The following is a 17,734-nucleotide window of genomic DNA, read 5'->3' on the forward strand; positions in this document are numbered from 1 at the left end:
GTCTTCTTTTACTGATGGTGAGAGAGGCCTTGGGAACTGAAAGGTTTCTAAAATCACAGAAAATGATTAAACATGCTCAAACATACAAACATCTGACTTAATTTCTTCCATTTGTTTTCTGCCACGTATAAATTCCAGACCAAGGTAAATGCAGTCGTTACTGGACAAGTGCTAAATAACATTTCTCTCTATGCTGTATCATCTATCTTTTGTAAAATACTTTGGCAGTTATCTTTGTTTTTCTCAAAATCATTCTCAGTCCCAATTTCTGCTTCCATGGTTGAGTTCTTCTGTCAAAAACAGTAGCTTTCTGTGAGTTGGCCTATTTTGCCCATGTCTCCAAAATGGTTGTTACTTTATTTATAGCGAACATTTTTTCTTGCAAATAAGTATCAAACTGACAGCTTCCTTAAAAGCTATGAGGAACAGCATTTGCTTTTCTGAGAATTCAGACTTGATGTTCATGTTAGCAATGGATGGTGCTGCAATTTTCATTCACGCCTGTTTCTCACCCACAGCATAGGAATCCCCCCACATCTCTTGTTTTCTGCTTCACTATGTACATGCAGGCAAAGACTGGTTTGACTGTAAAGGTGCGTACCCACCTTTTTTGTATTAATCAGGTATGGTTGTGTACATAATCTACCACTCTGATATAGTTGTAGCCTAATGGAGCCAGCATAGAAGCATCTAAACAACGTAAAAGTCATTGTATGTGTATCCAAATTGGAAGAGGGGTACAAACAAAAAAATCTTGCCTTCAAAAAAACCTAGAACAGCAAAAAGCAATTTACTGTGAATTTCTCAATACTTCTTACTTAAGAAATAATTTGCATGAAATTGCAGGTGTTTGTTCCTACACATACTTTCATATGACTTTAACTGTATATTCAGAGGCAGTCCAAAGCTACAACAACTAACTAGCTCCCAGCTTGTCTGTGGCCTGGAAAAAAAAAAAGATTAGATGAACTCATTAATCCGTGTTTTGGTTCCAACATATACATTTAGATTAGAGGTTTTTGGGGAGTAAGTCTCCTTCTCCCTGTATATCACATTTTGTGTTTCTTTTTACTGCAATCAAATCCATGATATCAGTTGTAGCAGTAGCACTAAGAATATGACCACTCTGCTTAGCTTTAGACACACAGAAAGACTTCCCAAAGTTCCTAAGCTATTAGGCACGCCGATTAGTTTCAAAATAATAACTACTTGTCTGAGGTCATTCAGGTGTGGAGCAGAACTGCTGATGGAGCCCAAGCCTGTTATTTCCAGTTTCTACATTGCAGGTACTTCCTTCCTGAGTCTTCTCCTGGGACAGGCAAACTGAAGCCTGGCCCTCTGTGAGCACCAGCAGTTCTCAGATACTAAAGCCTAATGTTACTAAATTAATTAATAGTTCTTTAATGTTATTAAAGAACCCATCTAGCTACTTCAGGGTTACTCGAGTTCTACCACAGTAAGAACATGGGCTTTTTGCTCCATTTCTCTGTGGTATCAGCACACACATTTTTTTTTTTTCTTCAGTAAAGGATGATACAGCCCTAAATCTGAGACAGTTACAACAACGACAGAGATGTGTTACTCTCCAGCTGCTGCCTCAAATTGGCACTGGAGACAAGAGGACTGATAGCAGAGGCCTCCAGGGTTGGGAGTAGACCTCCAAAACCTGTTTGTCTCATAAGATGGACCTGCAACTTTGCTATTATTCTTAAGGGGTTACCTTCAGCTGCCTAGTGGCCCTATTATTTCTAAATTACAATCTAAGCCTCCTATACTTTTGGCCTGGTCCAAACTGCATGCTGTGTTTGGACACAGAAGTGGCACGTGGTTACGTTCTGAATGACACAGATATAAAAGAACACAGCTAGAGGAGAGCATTTTCAAATTAACTCATACTTCAGGGAAGCACACCTGGCAGGCAGGCCAAAAGCTCAGATTTCAGGCTGAATCTTAAAGATTTTGCAAACACCATCCTCGAGGAACTACTAGTGAGCAGCCAAACTTTCCCCTTTTGACCATGTCAGAAGCTATTATTTTGACGAAGAATATCCTTTACAGTCATCAAAATTCAATGACAAGGTAGAAAGGCCATTAAGTCTGACGTAACTGAATAGTCCTTTAACAACTGCATTAGGAGAGGTAGTGGGGAGAGACACTGGTAGCTGGCATCCTCAGCCTCCAACCTACTCAAAGTACAAGATGTGTATAACACTGACACAAGACAATGTGCTCCACATCACAGCATCCCTTAAATCAATCAGGTAACAAAAGCTAGCCTGGACTGCAGCAACTCATTTATCAAATAGCATAACTTGCTCTGAGTTTGACAGCAGAGCTCCAATACCTCTACAGGGCTCTTACCAATCCCTGAATGAAATTTATGATGCTTTTCTTGACCTGTACAGCTCTAAGTTATAGGGAATATGCCTGACTAAGAGACCATGTGTCTCCCAATGCCGTGCTGCCACAGTTTCAGTCAGCAGAAAGATTCCTACCAGACACATTTGGTAATAAAGAAGAAGAAGAAGAAGAAAAAAAAAGTGAGTTGTCAGCTAGACCAACTCACCAGGGGACAGGCTGCTTTGCAATTTATTCCCACCTCTGGTTTGAAATAGCTAAAATCTATTGACCCTTAAGGTAGACTAAACAGCACACTGATTTCTCAGGAACACCCTAAAGAGCAGTATTGTAGACACGTGTGCTTGGTTTCTAACTCTTGATTATTTTCCTTTTGTTAGGTTTATGAATATGAAAGTAAAACTGAGGCCTTTTACCTTTTAAGGTACCATCCTTGAATCCAACACCCAGGTGCCAGAATACACAGATTCTACTAAAACAGGATTTCAGATAGCATCATAAGAACTAACAGCAGAGCAGAAGTGCTCTGATAGCTCCTTTACCTCTGGAAGGGATGCCATCTATTTTGTTACCAAGTGCCGGCCTTTCTTCGGTTCAGTATGGTTAAGGATATAGCTAACAGTATGCACATACGGTAGTTTGAAAAAAACTCTGGGCAGTACCAAAGGATGTCTGCTAATGAACTTAGTGGGTAGACAGCTATTACATATTCACATCATATTTCTGTGCTCGGACTGCCCACCCCTAATTAATTCAGTTAAATAGTACAGGATATAAACTTAAAGGCAAACGTTAAGAAAGACAAAGCTGTTTCACAGAAGGGAACAGCCTTTCTGAAGGTGAATATCAGCTAATGGGTATTTAAATTTTAGGCTAGTCGTACTTTGCAGATAAATTAATGAATGCAACTCAACAATAAGGCATTCAAATTTTTTAGCTATATGGTTACAAGACTGCATACCCTGATCCTAGTAAGATTGCTTCACTTCTCCAACCTCAGTACAAATTATAAATAATGAGTCTTTGGAGAGCAGAAAATTTCCCGAGGAACCACAAGGGAATCTCTCAAAATGCAGCTTTCTAGTAATAAATACAAGACTACTTTTCTTATACAGAAACCAGAAATAAAGTAAATACATAACATTTGTGAGTGGCTAAGGAACTGACTTGTTCAGCTATTACCTACAGGAATGAGTCCTCATAAATTTGTAACATGCTGATTAGCATTCCACAACTGGATCTTTTCCATCACTGGCAGGTACCACCAAATCAATTGTTTTCACATCTGCTTGTAGCTCATATTTCCCCAAAGGATCGCAGTGATCATATTGTTTTTCCATCTCCCAATGTACTCTCTGACCTTTTTCCTCAAGGCCTTGCACAATTCACTTTAGTCAATCACTTCTTATTGATTGTTAGTGCTTGCTCATTCCCCATCTATCTTTGCTTTATTGGATATATTGTTCGTTTTCTTTTTTTTTGTGTGTGTCTTGTCATCCACTCACTGCTCTTTCCACCCTTGTTGCTTAAGATTTCTTTTTTTGGTGTCACACTTCTGATCTGTTCAACTTTCATTCCAGTTCAAGTCTAAATTCCAGCTTCCCTCAGCCCGTCCCTACTTTTGTGCAATGCCTGTACACTAAAAACACATTTCAGCTTTGAGCATGCCAGTCCCACCCTACATGAAGTGTTGCAGGAAAAATTATTTCTTGATTTATAATTTATCTCGTGATCCTGTGTATTGAATTTAGGCAGCAAGGTTTTAGTTGTGGAGGACTGCAGGGGTGGCTTCTGTGTGCAGAGCCCAGCAGCTGCCCCATGTTCCATCCAAACCAGCTCCACCTGGCTCCAAAAGGGACCCTGCTGCTGGCCGGACCTGAGCCAGCGAGTGACGTTGGTTGGGCCTCTATGACAGCAGATTGGAGAAAGGAAGAAATTGCACAACAGCAGCTGGGAGACAGGAGCGAGGAAAATGTAGAGGAAAAACAGCCCTGCAACCCCCAAGGTGAGTACAGCAGGATGTGCTCCAGGCAGGCAGCAGCAGTTCCCCTGCGGCCTGTGGAGAGGCCCCTGGTGGAGCAGGCTGTCCCCCTGCAGCCCATGGGTTGAGCAATCCTCCTGTCCTATTCTCAGCCCTTGGGCCCTTTCTCACTGTATTTTCACCCCTCTTCCTTTGTGGAAGGAATAGAAAGAGAATGGTTGTTGGGGGGTTTAGCTGCCCAGCAGAGTGAAACCACCACAAACTGCTGCTTTTGTTTTGTGCCATACATACAATTTGGAACTGCATACATTCACTTCTTACCAGAGAGAAGCGTTTTTCACAACTCATCCAAAGTCAAATTCTGCCCAGCCACCTGAAGGTTCACATACTTTCTGCAGGGCACTAACACTGCTTCATTTGCAGCTGCCACCTTAGTTCCTTGGCTTTGAGAAGACTGACATGCTGAATCGTGGAAACTGCAATCACTTCTCTTCTGGGGGTACTTTTCCCTTTGAAGTTTTGCAGCAGCATCACATAACTGCTCCCCATTGCACCACCAAGAAGAAATCTTGACCTGGCATCTCCTTGTAGTCATTCAGGAGTCAGTCTTAACCACATATACATGATACTATTACTGGGAATCCCTTTTTTCTAGTCAGCTCTTTCACTCGTCACATCAGCAGAGAATCAATCTGGTCCTCTTAGCAATACCCAGACATCATTAACCAGTAGATACTACAGCTGAGATTACATGGCATCCACTTGGGATCCTGCAGAACTTCTCAGCCATGAGCAGGAAGGAGGGTGCAGTGAGAAGGGAAGAATAATGTAATGCTGATTTTAACGGCATGGTACACGAATCTCCCAAGCGGTGAGAAGGAAGGCAAGTTTGCCATGGAAGATGACAAGTTTTCAGATCTCTCCTTCCTAAGTGCTTCAATACAATCAGTGCTATCAAGGTAGCTGCCAAAAGCTGACTGAAAACTGCAGTCCAGACTGTTCCAGCAAAGATTTCAAGCAAATTTTTTTGCTTTTGATGCAAGCCTTCCTTAGCTGGAAAATCTTCAATTCATTTTATTACAACATCAACCACTCAGCTGATGGGAAACTTGGACTCAAAGCTGCTCCATATAAAAGTAGAGAAGGATTCACATGAAAAAAAGGGTCAGGGTTTAAAAGAGGACTTAGAGCTTAGAGGAACATCTCCTCAGTCTTGTCTTTTCTTAGAATTCTGTTTTCCCTAACCATTCCTTCTTTTACTGTCCCTTTTTGGGCATCACAAACGTGAATCAAATGAACAGTGATGCCAGCTTATTGAGCAACTTGCTGATGAGCCAGTAACGACAACAAGCCATCTTTATACCAGCAAACTACTTCAGTGCACCATGGTCCATTCAGCACAGGACCAAAAGAGACATCCTTAGACACCTTGACAATAGGGCTGTAGGGATAGACAGTGTCACTTTACAGCACTTTGCTGCTTGAGATCACACCACTACACCTGCAATGCCAAGACAATCCTTGTTGGAAGGGAGGTGGGACTAATAGGAGGTTTAGGAGGAAGAAATGCTTGGTGCTAAAGACTCACTTCCATACTGCACACATTTCAAAGAGGCTTATTTCCAGCGAGCTCTAGTCTGGACCTGTAAAATGCATACCTGTTAGTGTCTGAAGTGTGCCCAATGAGCTTATTGAGTGCACTTGTCATTTTAGTTTTATCTCAGAAGTATCCAGTACACGTGCCCCAAGACTGTTCCGCATTGTGAACTACAGCATGGTAAGCATTTAAAAGCACGTAAGTTAACGTGAATGTTTTGAAATTACCGTAAGAAGCTAAAATGCTAAACTCCATAGGTCACTGACGTATATAAATATAATTCACGGCAGTAAAGAAGAACCAGTGAGCTGGCAGCATCCTTCAGCCCTGACACCTTGCCAGGGAGACAGACCTACTGGGACAGGAACCTCAGAGTCCAGCAGCACTGATCTCCTGTACCGGGAATTCTGCGATAACTCTCGGCCTCACAAGCCTTTTTCAGGCAGCATGCTGGTGGTGTAGAGCCGATTACTTCACAAAAGCGTCAACCCAGAAATAAAGCTGTTTAAGTAAGATGTGGGGACAGGAAATACATTATGCGGCTCTTTACTAAGATTAAGTGGAGATTTTACCATTCTGTTTTCCCCAGTAAGACTTTATATGTGCTTTTACAAATGTAAATAAACCAGAATGGCAGATGCCAACAGGAGCTGAAGTCTGGATGCAGGGCTTCTCCCAGCCGTTGGCTGACAGTGACTGATGCTGCAAGTATAACGTGAGTAGGACTGCTCTATCCAAAATTTCAGATCAGCTCTCTTTTCTCCACAAGCAAAACTCCATATTTTGGGAACAGAAAAAAAAAATCTTTTCAGGGTCTTCCTTTTTTCTCTACTCTGAGATTCAAGGAAAAGGGAAATGGCCCTGTTGAATCTCTTCCTCTTTTTACATTCCTCACTAAAACACATGGTATAGATGTGTGGGTGGATGTCTGAGAACAAGGCATGTTCCCCTACACAGCTGTATGCTATGGTAAGATCAGTTTATTGCCTTTCATGTCTGACAAGATGCAAGGAAACAAATTTCATTTACTTGAATGGAGCCACTACTCTTCAGAAAATGCAAGGGGAATTCAAACTCACCATCTGCAAGAACGGCTTCATATATGTAAGAAAAAGAGGCTCCAGGACTTTCATTCTGTGGCTTACCTAAGAAAGAGAATAAATCTTTAATGGGTATCTCTTTCAAAACATCTTTAAATTGTCATCAACTTAGGATAGTAATCAACACTGTTGTCAAATTTATTGTTTCACTGAATCTTTATTTTGCCCTAAGGAAGACCTTAGCATTAGAAAACAATCAAAACATTGGCAAAAGAAAACAATTAACAAATGGACAAGCAACTTAGAGCCTCAGAAAAAAAAGAAATGTCAATACATTTATTTGAATTATTTTTTTTTTTTGTAAGATAAAATTTTGGGTGTTATTCTAAATGGATAATAAAGCTATCTTAAAGATACAGTTTTTCAAGTAGGGAGAAAAAAATCCAGAAGTGAGTGGAAAGAACAAGCCTGGAGATAGATCTGGATGAAATTGTATTTACGTGTTTTCCACAAACCACCCCATGACTGATCTTTTCACTTTATTTACATTGCATGAAACCTAACACTCAAAAGCAGTCTCTCTCCGTTGTGGTATACTTCTATTTCTTTTAAACCTATCTGTCCTGGGAGCAGTGCACAAGACAGACCTACTCTGGCACTGACTGGTGGTTTTGTACTAAAAGATGGTGCTGTTTACTTTACTCTGATTCAGTTATTCTTTTAATAACAGGAGTCCAGTGACTGTGGAGGGGACTCCAGTGAGAGGAAAAGGCTAGTGATATCTGCTGACTCCTGCTCCAGAGAATTTAAATAATTTCCGGTTCCAGTCCTGGAGTTTCAAGTCAAAAAAGGTAGCAAGCCTATTAAAACAGGCTTTTGAGAAGTTCTCATTAGTTTTGTATTCCTCTTTTCTTTGAAAGGCTTTACAGACGACCTGCAGATGTCTGAGCAGAACCAGAAGAAATGTTTCACCTTAATCTTACTAAATACTGGTACGTAAACTGGTGACCAAACCCACTGTTGGGATAGCACTCATCATACAGAAATGAGCTCTACAGAACAGCACATTAGCAAATTGATAATTCTGTTTCCTCAACAGGACTTAAATGGCGTACAAATGCCATTCAAATGGCATAAGTAATGCAACCACAAACTCAAACACAAAACAAAGTATCAAATAACTGCTAATTAACTGAGTACTACTTATCCTGCGTGCTAATGAGGCCAGCTTCTTGAGAGGGGGAAAAAAAGAATGCACTTATGTAATTAAAGGCAATCAGTGCATATGAACAAGGGGCCTAATTAAAATCTAATAGGCTACTTTGTATCTGCAGCATTCTGACTTGTGAATACTTAAGATTGTAACTGTAACAACATTTTTTGGCCCAAGCTCTGTCCTCAAAGCCATTTGAGTCACTACAGGGAAATCCTACCAAGACAGAAACCTGATTTTATATCAAGAAGTTTTTTTTTTTTTTTTTTTTCTATCCTAATATTAATTTTATTCAGCATAAACTTATATAGGTGCTATACTACTTTGTCAGTGATTTTTTTATATATATTTTTTAATGAGGAAAACATAACCCTTATTTTGTCTTATTTTCAAGAAATTGACACCGACATAACAGAAATGCATTGTGGTGAAACTACAAAGAGCACTTCTGTTATAATAATCTCTGCATGCCAGAAAATACACAAAGAATGCACTTCGAGAGGACTTCCCTAGATGCCTTCCAATAATAACTTTTCCACAATAGTGACTGGTAACCATAGTATAAAAACTAGAGGGGAGTCAATAATATGTTATTTTAAGGATATAAGACTACAGATTCTCGTGCAATAAACAACAAAAATGTGGATGGTGTCCACTAACAACCTTGAAAGAGCAGACTAATGATGATAAAGCCATTAATTCCTTTTTAAAATAAAAAATGCATAACCTAAATAAACAGTAAAATCACAGTACATTAATTTAAAGTAGTACATGCTGTGGCAGCAATGCTTATTTTCTATTAATATGACTTTATTAATAAAAACAAGCTTCATGAATTTGTCCTACTGTGAATTTCTTTTAATGTTATTTAAGGTATCTGTACATTCACTTTCCCAGGTGTAAGCAGTTTTCATCCAATTAGCATTAAAATACAGAGGAAAAATATCACGTACACGATGCACACTTCAGTATCCAAGCATACGGGTCACCTCGATTAGCCAGACAGATCAAAAAATGAGCTGCTGAGAAATCTGATATGATGAATAAAGCCTGCTTTGGATTTTGCAGGAGTAAGACACGAAGGAAAACAGAAATCAAGAAGTTTAAGTAGCAGCCTCCAGAGCAGATCCATGGCTGCCAACAGCAGGCTGTTACTTAGGTTCCTCTTCTGGTTTGAGATAGCCAGGACCAGGTGCCTTATGAAACGAGCTAGTGACATTAAACCTGTTTTTTTTTTTTTTTTTTTTTTTTTTTTTTTTTTTTTTTTTTTTTTTGTAGCAGTCCTGCTCCCAAGCCCCTATCACTGCACTGCCACTCCAGCAGTCATTCTGCAAGGCGGTGGAGAAACACACCTCAAGAAGATGTTGGAGAAGGCGGAAAGAGGGACAACTGTGTGGTCTCATCACCTGCAGCCTCCTCTGGCAGTATGCAAAGCCAGAACCACCTCTTACCTCCATTTACTCAATCTTGGGTGTCCACGCAAGAAGCTTTACAACCCTGGCTTTAGCTCCTGCATGTACAAAATCACACTGTACTCACTATTCACAAACAAACAAACCCAAAGATCAGGGATTTTGGTTCCTCTTGAACTCTGCTTCGTGCTAATGCTTAGTTTAGCTTTTTTGTAGACTCCAAGTCAGTGTCGAAATCTAGGTGAAATACTATTTGTTTCAAAGGGGAGAACTTCCCACTTAAATGAGGGGTTTACTCCATCAGCACAAGTTCTGCTGGCAGCCTAAGAAAATTCACATTGTCATTAGTTACTTCTATTCGAGTACATTCGAGTACTAATGTGAATAGGATTTTACGGGAGAAACACCAAGCACTGGACTCAAAATATGAAGTATTACTCCAGTATTCAAACATTATACCCAAACTCATGGTACAATTCCAATAAAATGAAACAGGAGACAGATGCCATAAAAGCTCGTTTCTCTTCTATGACCCACACAATGAAAACTACCCCCATATTTGAAGTGGCCTAGAAATTTGTCTATGTTAAGACCTTTTTTAAAGCTCCCAGCCTGTTTGTCAGGCATGAACTAATTAGAGACAAATACGAAATGCTAGTATCTCATTACTCCAGAGTTATACTTTACTTCTAGTTGCAAAATCAATTTTCTTAACGTTACTCTTCTTGGTGATTAAAACTGTGTGGTGGTGCACTGAATACTTATTTGTTAACAGCCAGAAATTAATGGCATGCTGCTGCCTCAGGTGAAAGTATTCCTCCTGAGAATCCTTCCCAGGCCGTCAGAGACTCTGAACTCAGCTTTTTTGGGTTGTGCTAATTAATGACCTCTTCCCACTTTTTGAGACAATAGCAGATACGAATGTCTACATGTAGGTTTGTTGAGCAGTTCTCAACTACTCATTTTTATAGTGGCAGATTCTCTTCATGTGGCAGAAAAGAGCCAACCACTTGCTAGGGGGAAGGCTAGATATAACAGGAGCCATTAAGTTTTCTTTGAGCTGTAAACAATCAAATCAAATTTAAAAAATGCAAGCAGAATAGTAGATCCTTACACTCCTGAGCTATACGAAGAGGTCCCACCAAAAAAAAAAAAAAAATCTCATAAAATTGTCAGCATACTTTAGAAATGGTGACACAGAAAGGTATCTGTATTAGACAAGACCTGTCTTCCTTTCTGCATCATCAATAACTGCACAAATAACTGCAGGAGGAATTTGGGACATCTAGAGATCTAATTAACTACTTCTAGCTGCAACTATCCATTTATAAATCATTTGCTCAAGCATATGAATAGCCTGAACTTGAAATACATGTATTTCAGATCTACACAAAAAAAACAAAACAACAACCCACAACTATATCTAGGCTAAAAAAAACACCAGGGTATTGGATTAATACATTGAAAGTACAACAATTTAATATAAAAGGGGTACACTGTTCAGCAGACCAAGGGGAAATGATAGAAAAAGGGAAAGGAAAGGATAAATGCAAAGAAAGTGTCTGCTGACCCTGCTTTCAGCAATATTACAGAGAGCTGTTGAAAAGAGAAGTGCGAATACTAGATCACACTGAGCCATCTTAGAATAACAGAACATAGAATAACAACATTTCTGAATGTTCTGATCTCAGAGATTTATCTTTTAATGACAACAGTCACAGAAAATTCAAAAACAACTAAATCTGAACCTACGAGAGTCAGATAGCATCGCTGTGAAGTATTTTGTGAACAAGTCTGTTAAAGGGATCTTTTGACAGCAGCAAAAATATTAGCATTCTTCTTCCTGCCTAAGGTGAATAGAATAAAATCTTTCACCAGCCAGGAAGCATGTCAGAAAGGTCAGTTTCCATATATCTCAGTTCTCCATTAGCTCTCCCAAGATGTTCTCCATTTGCTCCATTCCAACAGGGATGACAAACCCTTCAGATTTTGCCTTTGAGTTACACTGCAGGGGGAACAAGCTCCCTACTGGATACAAAAAAAAAAAAAAAAAAAAAAAAAAAAAAAACAACCCACCCCCTGGAATTTTAGTTAGTTTTACCAAGCATTTTAGTTGTTGTTTGCCTGCAATTTCTGGTACACGTACTAGTAGAGAGGCAGGAAAAGATTAACACTACCTGCACCAACAGGATGAAATTGGCACTGTCTGGTAGGTGAATGTTTCAAAATAATTGGTAGGGGAATACAAAATTACCTTTATTTTGTACTCTTTCTATATCACACTGTTCAAACAGTGCAAAGAGATGACATCTAAGACAGGAAGGACAGCTGAGAACTTACCTTGCCTAGGAAGTTGATAGAGCATGGAGAAAGCTGCAGTAGGATGGTGGTGGCTAGCACTTAACCTACACCATTATTAATTCTCTTCAGAACTGTGACAACCTGATTTGGCATCCATATTCAGCGGTTATAACTACTACCAGCCACCCCTGAAACGTAGAATCAGTCAGACCTAACACCTCAACAGCCCAGTGTCCTTAGGGATGAACAGAATTGAGCTGTGGTGGTCAACAACGGTGTGGTGCCATGCAATCCTTGTCATCAGAGCACACCGCTAAATTTTTTAGATTTTGGTAGAGCGATGGCTCTTTATTAATACTGAGGAGACAAGACGACAAGTGTATGGACGAACAAATTAACACTAATGGATGTTTGAGAAGGAAAAGGAAGGGAAAACCGTGGAGAACATACACCGTGTTTTCATTGCTATCTCTAAAAGCAGAAATATAAGGGACAAGAGATAAGGACTGAAAACAATTAAAAGAGATAGGACTTTCCTTCTCTCTCCATATGGGTCATCTTCTGATTGCACAATCCTGAAGAAAACATTAAAAAAAAAAAAAAAAAAGCTTCAAAGGAGAAGCAATTCAAGTATGCTTAATAACCCCCTAGCAAGCCATTTTAAACCCAAAGGAAAAATGTCTTTCCCAAATGTGTAACCTCTCAAAATCTCTGCCAGAGATATCGAAGTCTAAGAGCTAATACAGTTCTACAAAAGAATGTCATAAATATGGACATTGCAGTCACCATTATCTTTAAGCAAAGGTAAATTATAAGCAAGGCACACCCTTATTCCTCGGAGCCCAGGTGACAGCATCTCACACTCACAACTCTTGCACGGTGCACCAGAGAGCAGTGCCTAGCTCTCCTAGCAAGCAGTGACCTGAGCTGGCCTGCCTGATGGCCGAGGCACACCAGGATAGAAAAAACAGGGCCAGAGCAGTTCTCAGCTGTGTGCACGAAGGAGGGCTTACACCCCAAAGCACCAGGCAGCAACACTGCTCCCAGTCCTGGATCTAGTTCAGGCAACGGATCTTGTCTGATCCCAGTCTGTCAGGGCAACCCTGCTAGAGACGTACACACTGCGGCAGAGCTCTTGGACAACTACTCACTACTTCTTCTTTGTACTGGCATCTGAAGCTTCTGATACTGGGCAACTGCCAAAGGAATGGTGATTTGAACACCTGTTGGGCATCTGACATTGCAGTAAGCAAAGTAAAAAGTAAAAGTAAGTAAAATCCTGAGGGCAGATGCAATAAATATTTCTGTGAACACACAGACCTAAGTAAAGATCTGTCATCTGTCTTCTAGTGAACTGTTTATCTTTTCAGAAAAAGTTTGCAATTTCCTGTGCATGAGTCAACTGGCTGTCCCTGGGCACAGTTGCTTCCTATACACACACATAGATAGTATAGATTCAGTTTTCATTTCACAGAGAAGATGCCAAGGAACTTCTCTGAAGCTAAATATTAGGCACAGTCAAAAATTTCAACCATTACCTCCTGAGACCATAGCAAGCAGCTGTAAGTAGCTCCAAAACCTGAAGTTTGAGAGATGCTCAGAAGATATACCAAGGACAAGGTTAAAAAATAACAGCAATAAATATTAGAATGAGAGATTGTTGGGGAGGAGGAGCCTAAGATTTAGTTTAGCCAGACCATATCATCACAGCACGTGTGTGCAGAGACATTCAGGGCAGGTTTGAAAGCTGTACAGCATCCTGAAATGTATCTGCTCAAGCACAAGACAGCAGGGACATCCAGATAGGTCACGACCCCAGTATTCAAAATAATATTGTCATTTGTTCATTTGCATGAACAAATACTGCTGGAGACAGGTTCATTTCAACGTAAAACTCCCAAACAGCAGGAACTGAAAGAAGGCAGGAGACCTATAGACTACAGAGAACACCCAGACATGTACCTGAAACTGATGCGCAGCCTACATCGTCCTTCCAAAGTGAGCAATGCATCTTTCTAAAGCTATTGCTTGGTAACATTTGTGCAGCCTGGCGCAAAGAGGTTAAACTTAATGTACACAGACTTTGCCATTTCAGTACCTCTAACCCTCCAGAGAATTGTTCTTACATTCCAGAAGTGCTAATTTTAACATTGTCTTCGTTGCTTCTATGGATGTGCAAACACACACGGACTCAGCAATTTTAGACCTTTCAGCACAGACTTGTTACTTGAGTTTGTAAAAGGGGAAGAGAACTTCTGCTTTTACAGCTTGTGTGTGCCACACTGGAAATTGTGCCATCCGTGTAAATGGGTCTTAGCCTGTAATCATTTTTCACTGTCAGGTTTACCTGAAGAGATATACATACATTATCAGGTTAAAGCATTTTGAAAGAGATTAAAGAAGCCCATAGTTTTGTACTATTTCTGAGATTTGTAAACCCAGGAAACAGTGAAGCAAGTGTATGCCAGCTCTTCAACCATGAAGCAGTGATGCTCACAAGTGCCACTGGCAGATTTTGGGCCTTCCAAAGCTGCTTTCTTGTGAAACTGAAGCTGTATTGAATGTATGCCAGTACTCCTGTAAATCAGTACGGAATAATATTTAAGTCACTAAGACTTCAACAACCAATGCATCAAAACATTTTTGCAATACGTCATTTCTAGAGAAAACACAAATGCTCGCTCTTCTCTCTTTCAAATGGTATTGATGCAGATAGAAAACTCTTAATAATCATACAATGTTTGAATTTTAAAATTACCTGATTGAATAATTCCAGTAACAATCGAGAGATATTCCTCAGGTTCCTGATCAGTGGAGATCTCTCTGCTCCTTCCACCTAAGGTCAGTACCTCATAAAGAACCTCTGAATTCTCCACCCCACAGAGGAGAATCACCACATTATCTGGAGGCTGAAGAACATACTCCAGGAAGTAGCATCTCTCTTGATTTAGGCATTTAAGAAGTCCACATGAGAGTATCAGCAGTTTACATTTATAGCAGGGTAAAGAGAATGACTCCAGGTGCTTGAAAGACAAAGTCTCCAGATTGTAGAGCAAGACTCCTTCTTCATTCAGTATGTGTCCAAACAGAGATTTTAAATACACGGCCCACTCTTCTGCTTCTTGTTCGTATATCACAAGAATATCCTTCATATGTTCTAGAGAAGAAAATATTAAAAAAAAAAAATCATTTCAAATCCATTATAAATATCCGAAGCCAGAATGTTAATTTCCCTCCTATCCCACCCCCAAGGACTTGTGATGCTCAAGAAACAGGACAGGTCATCAGCTTGAAATGACAACCCTCTGCTTATTTCTAAACCACAGCAGAAAGATTGGCCACAGAAATGCTAGTAAAACTGCTCAGAATATTTTACATTTAGAATAGATTCAACTAGTATTTCAGAATAAATACTGAAATTTGAGTGTAGAAAGCAGAATGCATTCACATACTCAGCTCGCTCGGATTTTTGATGAACAGGTGATGCTATTCAAAATGCAACGGCTAGCTTTTAATGGGCAGCAGTAAAGAATCGATCTGACTTCAGTAGAAACAGGGCCATTTAGGATATTTTAGCAGCACAGTATTAGGACAGTTGTTAGTGATCTTTCACAGTGATCTTGTACACCAGGGATGCCACAGCAAGCATCCTGCATTCACTATGTCTTGAAACTGCTTGGAGGGCAGCTACCCTCTGCTAAAGACCTGTCAATACTCATCCTTTCAAAAGTTTTCTGTCCCAGGAAATCAGACGGCTGTGCTCAGTATGGGGACAGATGACATTCCAGGATGACTGAACTTGAGTGTAAAATTTGTCAAAATATATTTAGAAAGGTGACTGTTATATTTTCAATGGTAAAAATGCCCCTTTCTGCTTAAATGCTAAAACTTAATGGTAGAAATAACTATTAGTGTATTCTTCAACTAACTTGGAGCAAAATTGTGTGTTTTATGACACCAGGATAAGAAACTGACTTGTGATTTTACCGCACTTAGCTGCAAATGTATTTGTTATCAGAATCTCATTTGGTTTTCTTCAACTCTTGCAGCAAAAGCCAAGAGCTCTGGAGCTTGCTACCCAGCTTGAGAAGAAGAAACAACATTCACAGAGTCAAAGCTCTTTCAGTCTGGCCAGACTCTGTGATACCACAGGAAGTAGAACCACCAACCAACTTCTATTTTCAGACCTTAATTTCTAAGAGAACTGTAGTGGTCCTTTAAGGAGGATGCTTAATCCATGAAGAAGACTTATGAATTTGCTACTTATGCTGCATTTAAATTTGCTTAGTTGCATCTTACAAACACAGAATATCTTTTTTTTTTTTTTTTTTTCCCCTTGCAAGTTTGAAGAGCTATCTGCCCTCAGAAATCTCTCCCTAAGGTTTTCAGACTCTTAGCCTTGCCTTAGTTACAGGTCAAACTGGGCTTATTATACTTCCCCCTACAAAAGGGGACGTTGTAGAACTCCGACCTCTCTTTCTGCACTTTTGTGAACTCTTCTGGCTTTTCAAAACGCTTTTTGAGGAACCCAAAACTGCATTACAGGCTTGGAGTTCTTTCATATAGTACATGGGGAGAATAAAACATTAATCTCACTTGAGACTACCTTGGTTATGCAGATCAGTCTTTAAATTAAAAGGTCTCATTTTAAGTTCATGCTCAGCTACATTTTCCTATTATAATGGGCTTGGGTAAGGACAAAGCTAAGTGGAATTGCAGGGAGGGAAAAGAAAGCTTGGGTGCTGAAAGCATGTGCCAGCTAAAGGGTAAAAAAAAAAACTTTTTTATTGCTTCCAGAATCGCAGTGTCCTGCTTGCGCAGAAGTGGCATCTGTTGGCATCTGCCACAGCACCGCCTGGGCCCAGAGGCTGCGTCCTCTCCGTGTATTCCTATGAGAGGAATGGTGCCCGACTGCACCACATCCCCACGCAGACTGGGAGCACCCAAATGGCACTGCCAGATCCTGGATCAGGAGAGAATTCCTGGAGCCAAGCTTTCAGGCCCAGCTGCAGAGCTCCCTGTGTGCTGGGTGCAGAGGAGCAGCTCCTCGGGCAGAAATATTTGTAAAGAGCTGGCATTATATAGTAATCATAATGAAAGTACACCCAAGGTATCAAGTTCACCCTTGTGCAAATGGATGGTACAGGGCTAGAGTACGCAAGAAACTCTAAAGATAAAAGTGAGGAAGTTGCATCGAAATGATAAAAGTGGATGAAGTAATTCTTTTTCCATATTCTGTATCTGCACCTGAGCCCGCAGCTTTGATCTTAGCTAAGTGTGAATGAGAAAGGATTTTTAAGATGTTTACTGAAGGCTCAATTGCACTTCTTTTAACCAATATTGATTTTTATATGAGAAATGAGAAAGAATGCTTTATTTGTATAAAAGAGAGTGAAATATATCTAATACCACACTTGATGGAAGAAAGGCTCTACAACATCTCATAAAACTTTAATACAGCTGCCATATTTCATTTGTCTTTTCTACCTATATAAAGGGAAGAGTCATACTGCTGAGGAAAGCTTCATACAAGGCATTTTTTCCTGCAGTTTGGCACAAAGCTTATTGGTCTGAGAACTGCAACTAGTGCTATTAAATTTCCCCTAGCAAACCGAATGAGGGCTTGTTTTGAATTATATGCATGAATATTTTTCTGGCCACTGACCTGTTATTATCCAAGGTATCTTTTGAGATTGAGAGCAACCTTTGATACTAAGGAATGCAAGAACTACAGGCTACTCCCCCAAAATCGTATTAAAAAAGCAAAATATCACTATTTTAAAATGCTACCATGATTTTAAATGTAGTCAGAGCTTACCCTAAGAATGGTTA

General features: G+C 40.0%; 1 protein-coding gene across 6 annotated transcripts in view; it reads right to left on the reverse strand.

The window, feature by feature from the left end:
* Nucleotides 1-17,734, reverse strand: part of BANK1 (B cell scaffold protein with ankyrin repeats 1) — a 138,928-nt gene that overhangs the window by 104,654 nt on the left and 16,540 nt on the right. For 4 of the 6 annotated variants that reach the window (XM_035325067.1, XM_035325066.1, XM_035325065.1 and 1 more), the window contains exons 2-3: nt 14,661-15,059; nt 7,016-7,081 (exon numbers count right to left, since the gene is read on the reverse strand). In XM_035325067.1, the coding sequence (XP_035180958.1) occupies nt 7,016-7,081; nt 14,661-15,059 (465 nt within the window). The remainder of the gene's footprint in view (nt 1-7,015; nt 7,082-14,660; nt 15,060-17,734) is intronic. The other 2 variants (XM_035325070.1, XM_035325069.1) reach the window with 1 other exon arrangement.

This window comes from Oxyura jamaicensis, chromosome 4, assembly GCF_011077185.1.
Source record: "Oxyura jamaicensis isolate SHBP4307 breed ruddy duck chromosome 4, BPBGC_Ojam_1.0, whole genome shotgun sequence".
Lineage (NCBI taxonomy): Eukaryota > Metazoa > Chordata > Aves > Anseriformes > Anatidae > Oxyura > Oxyura jamaicensis.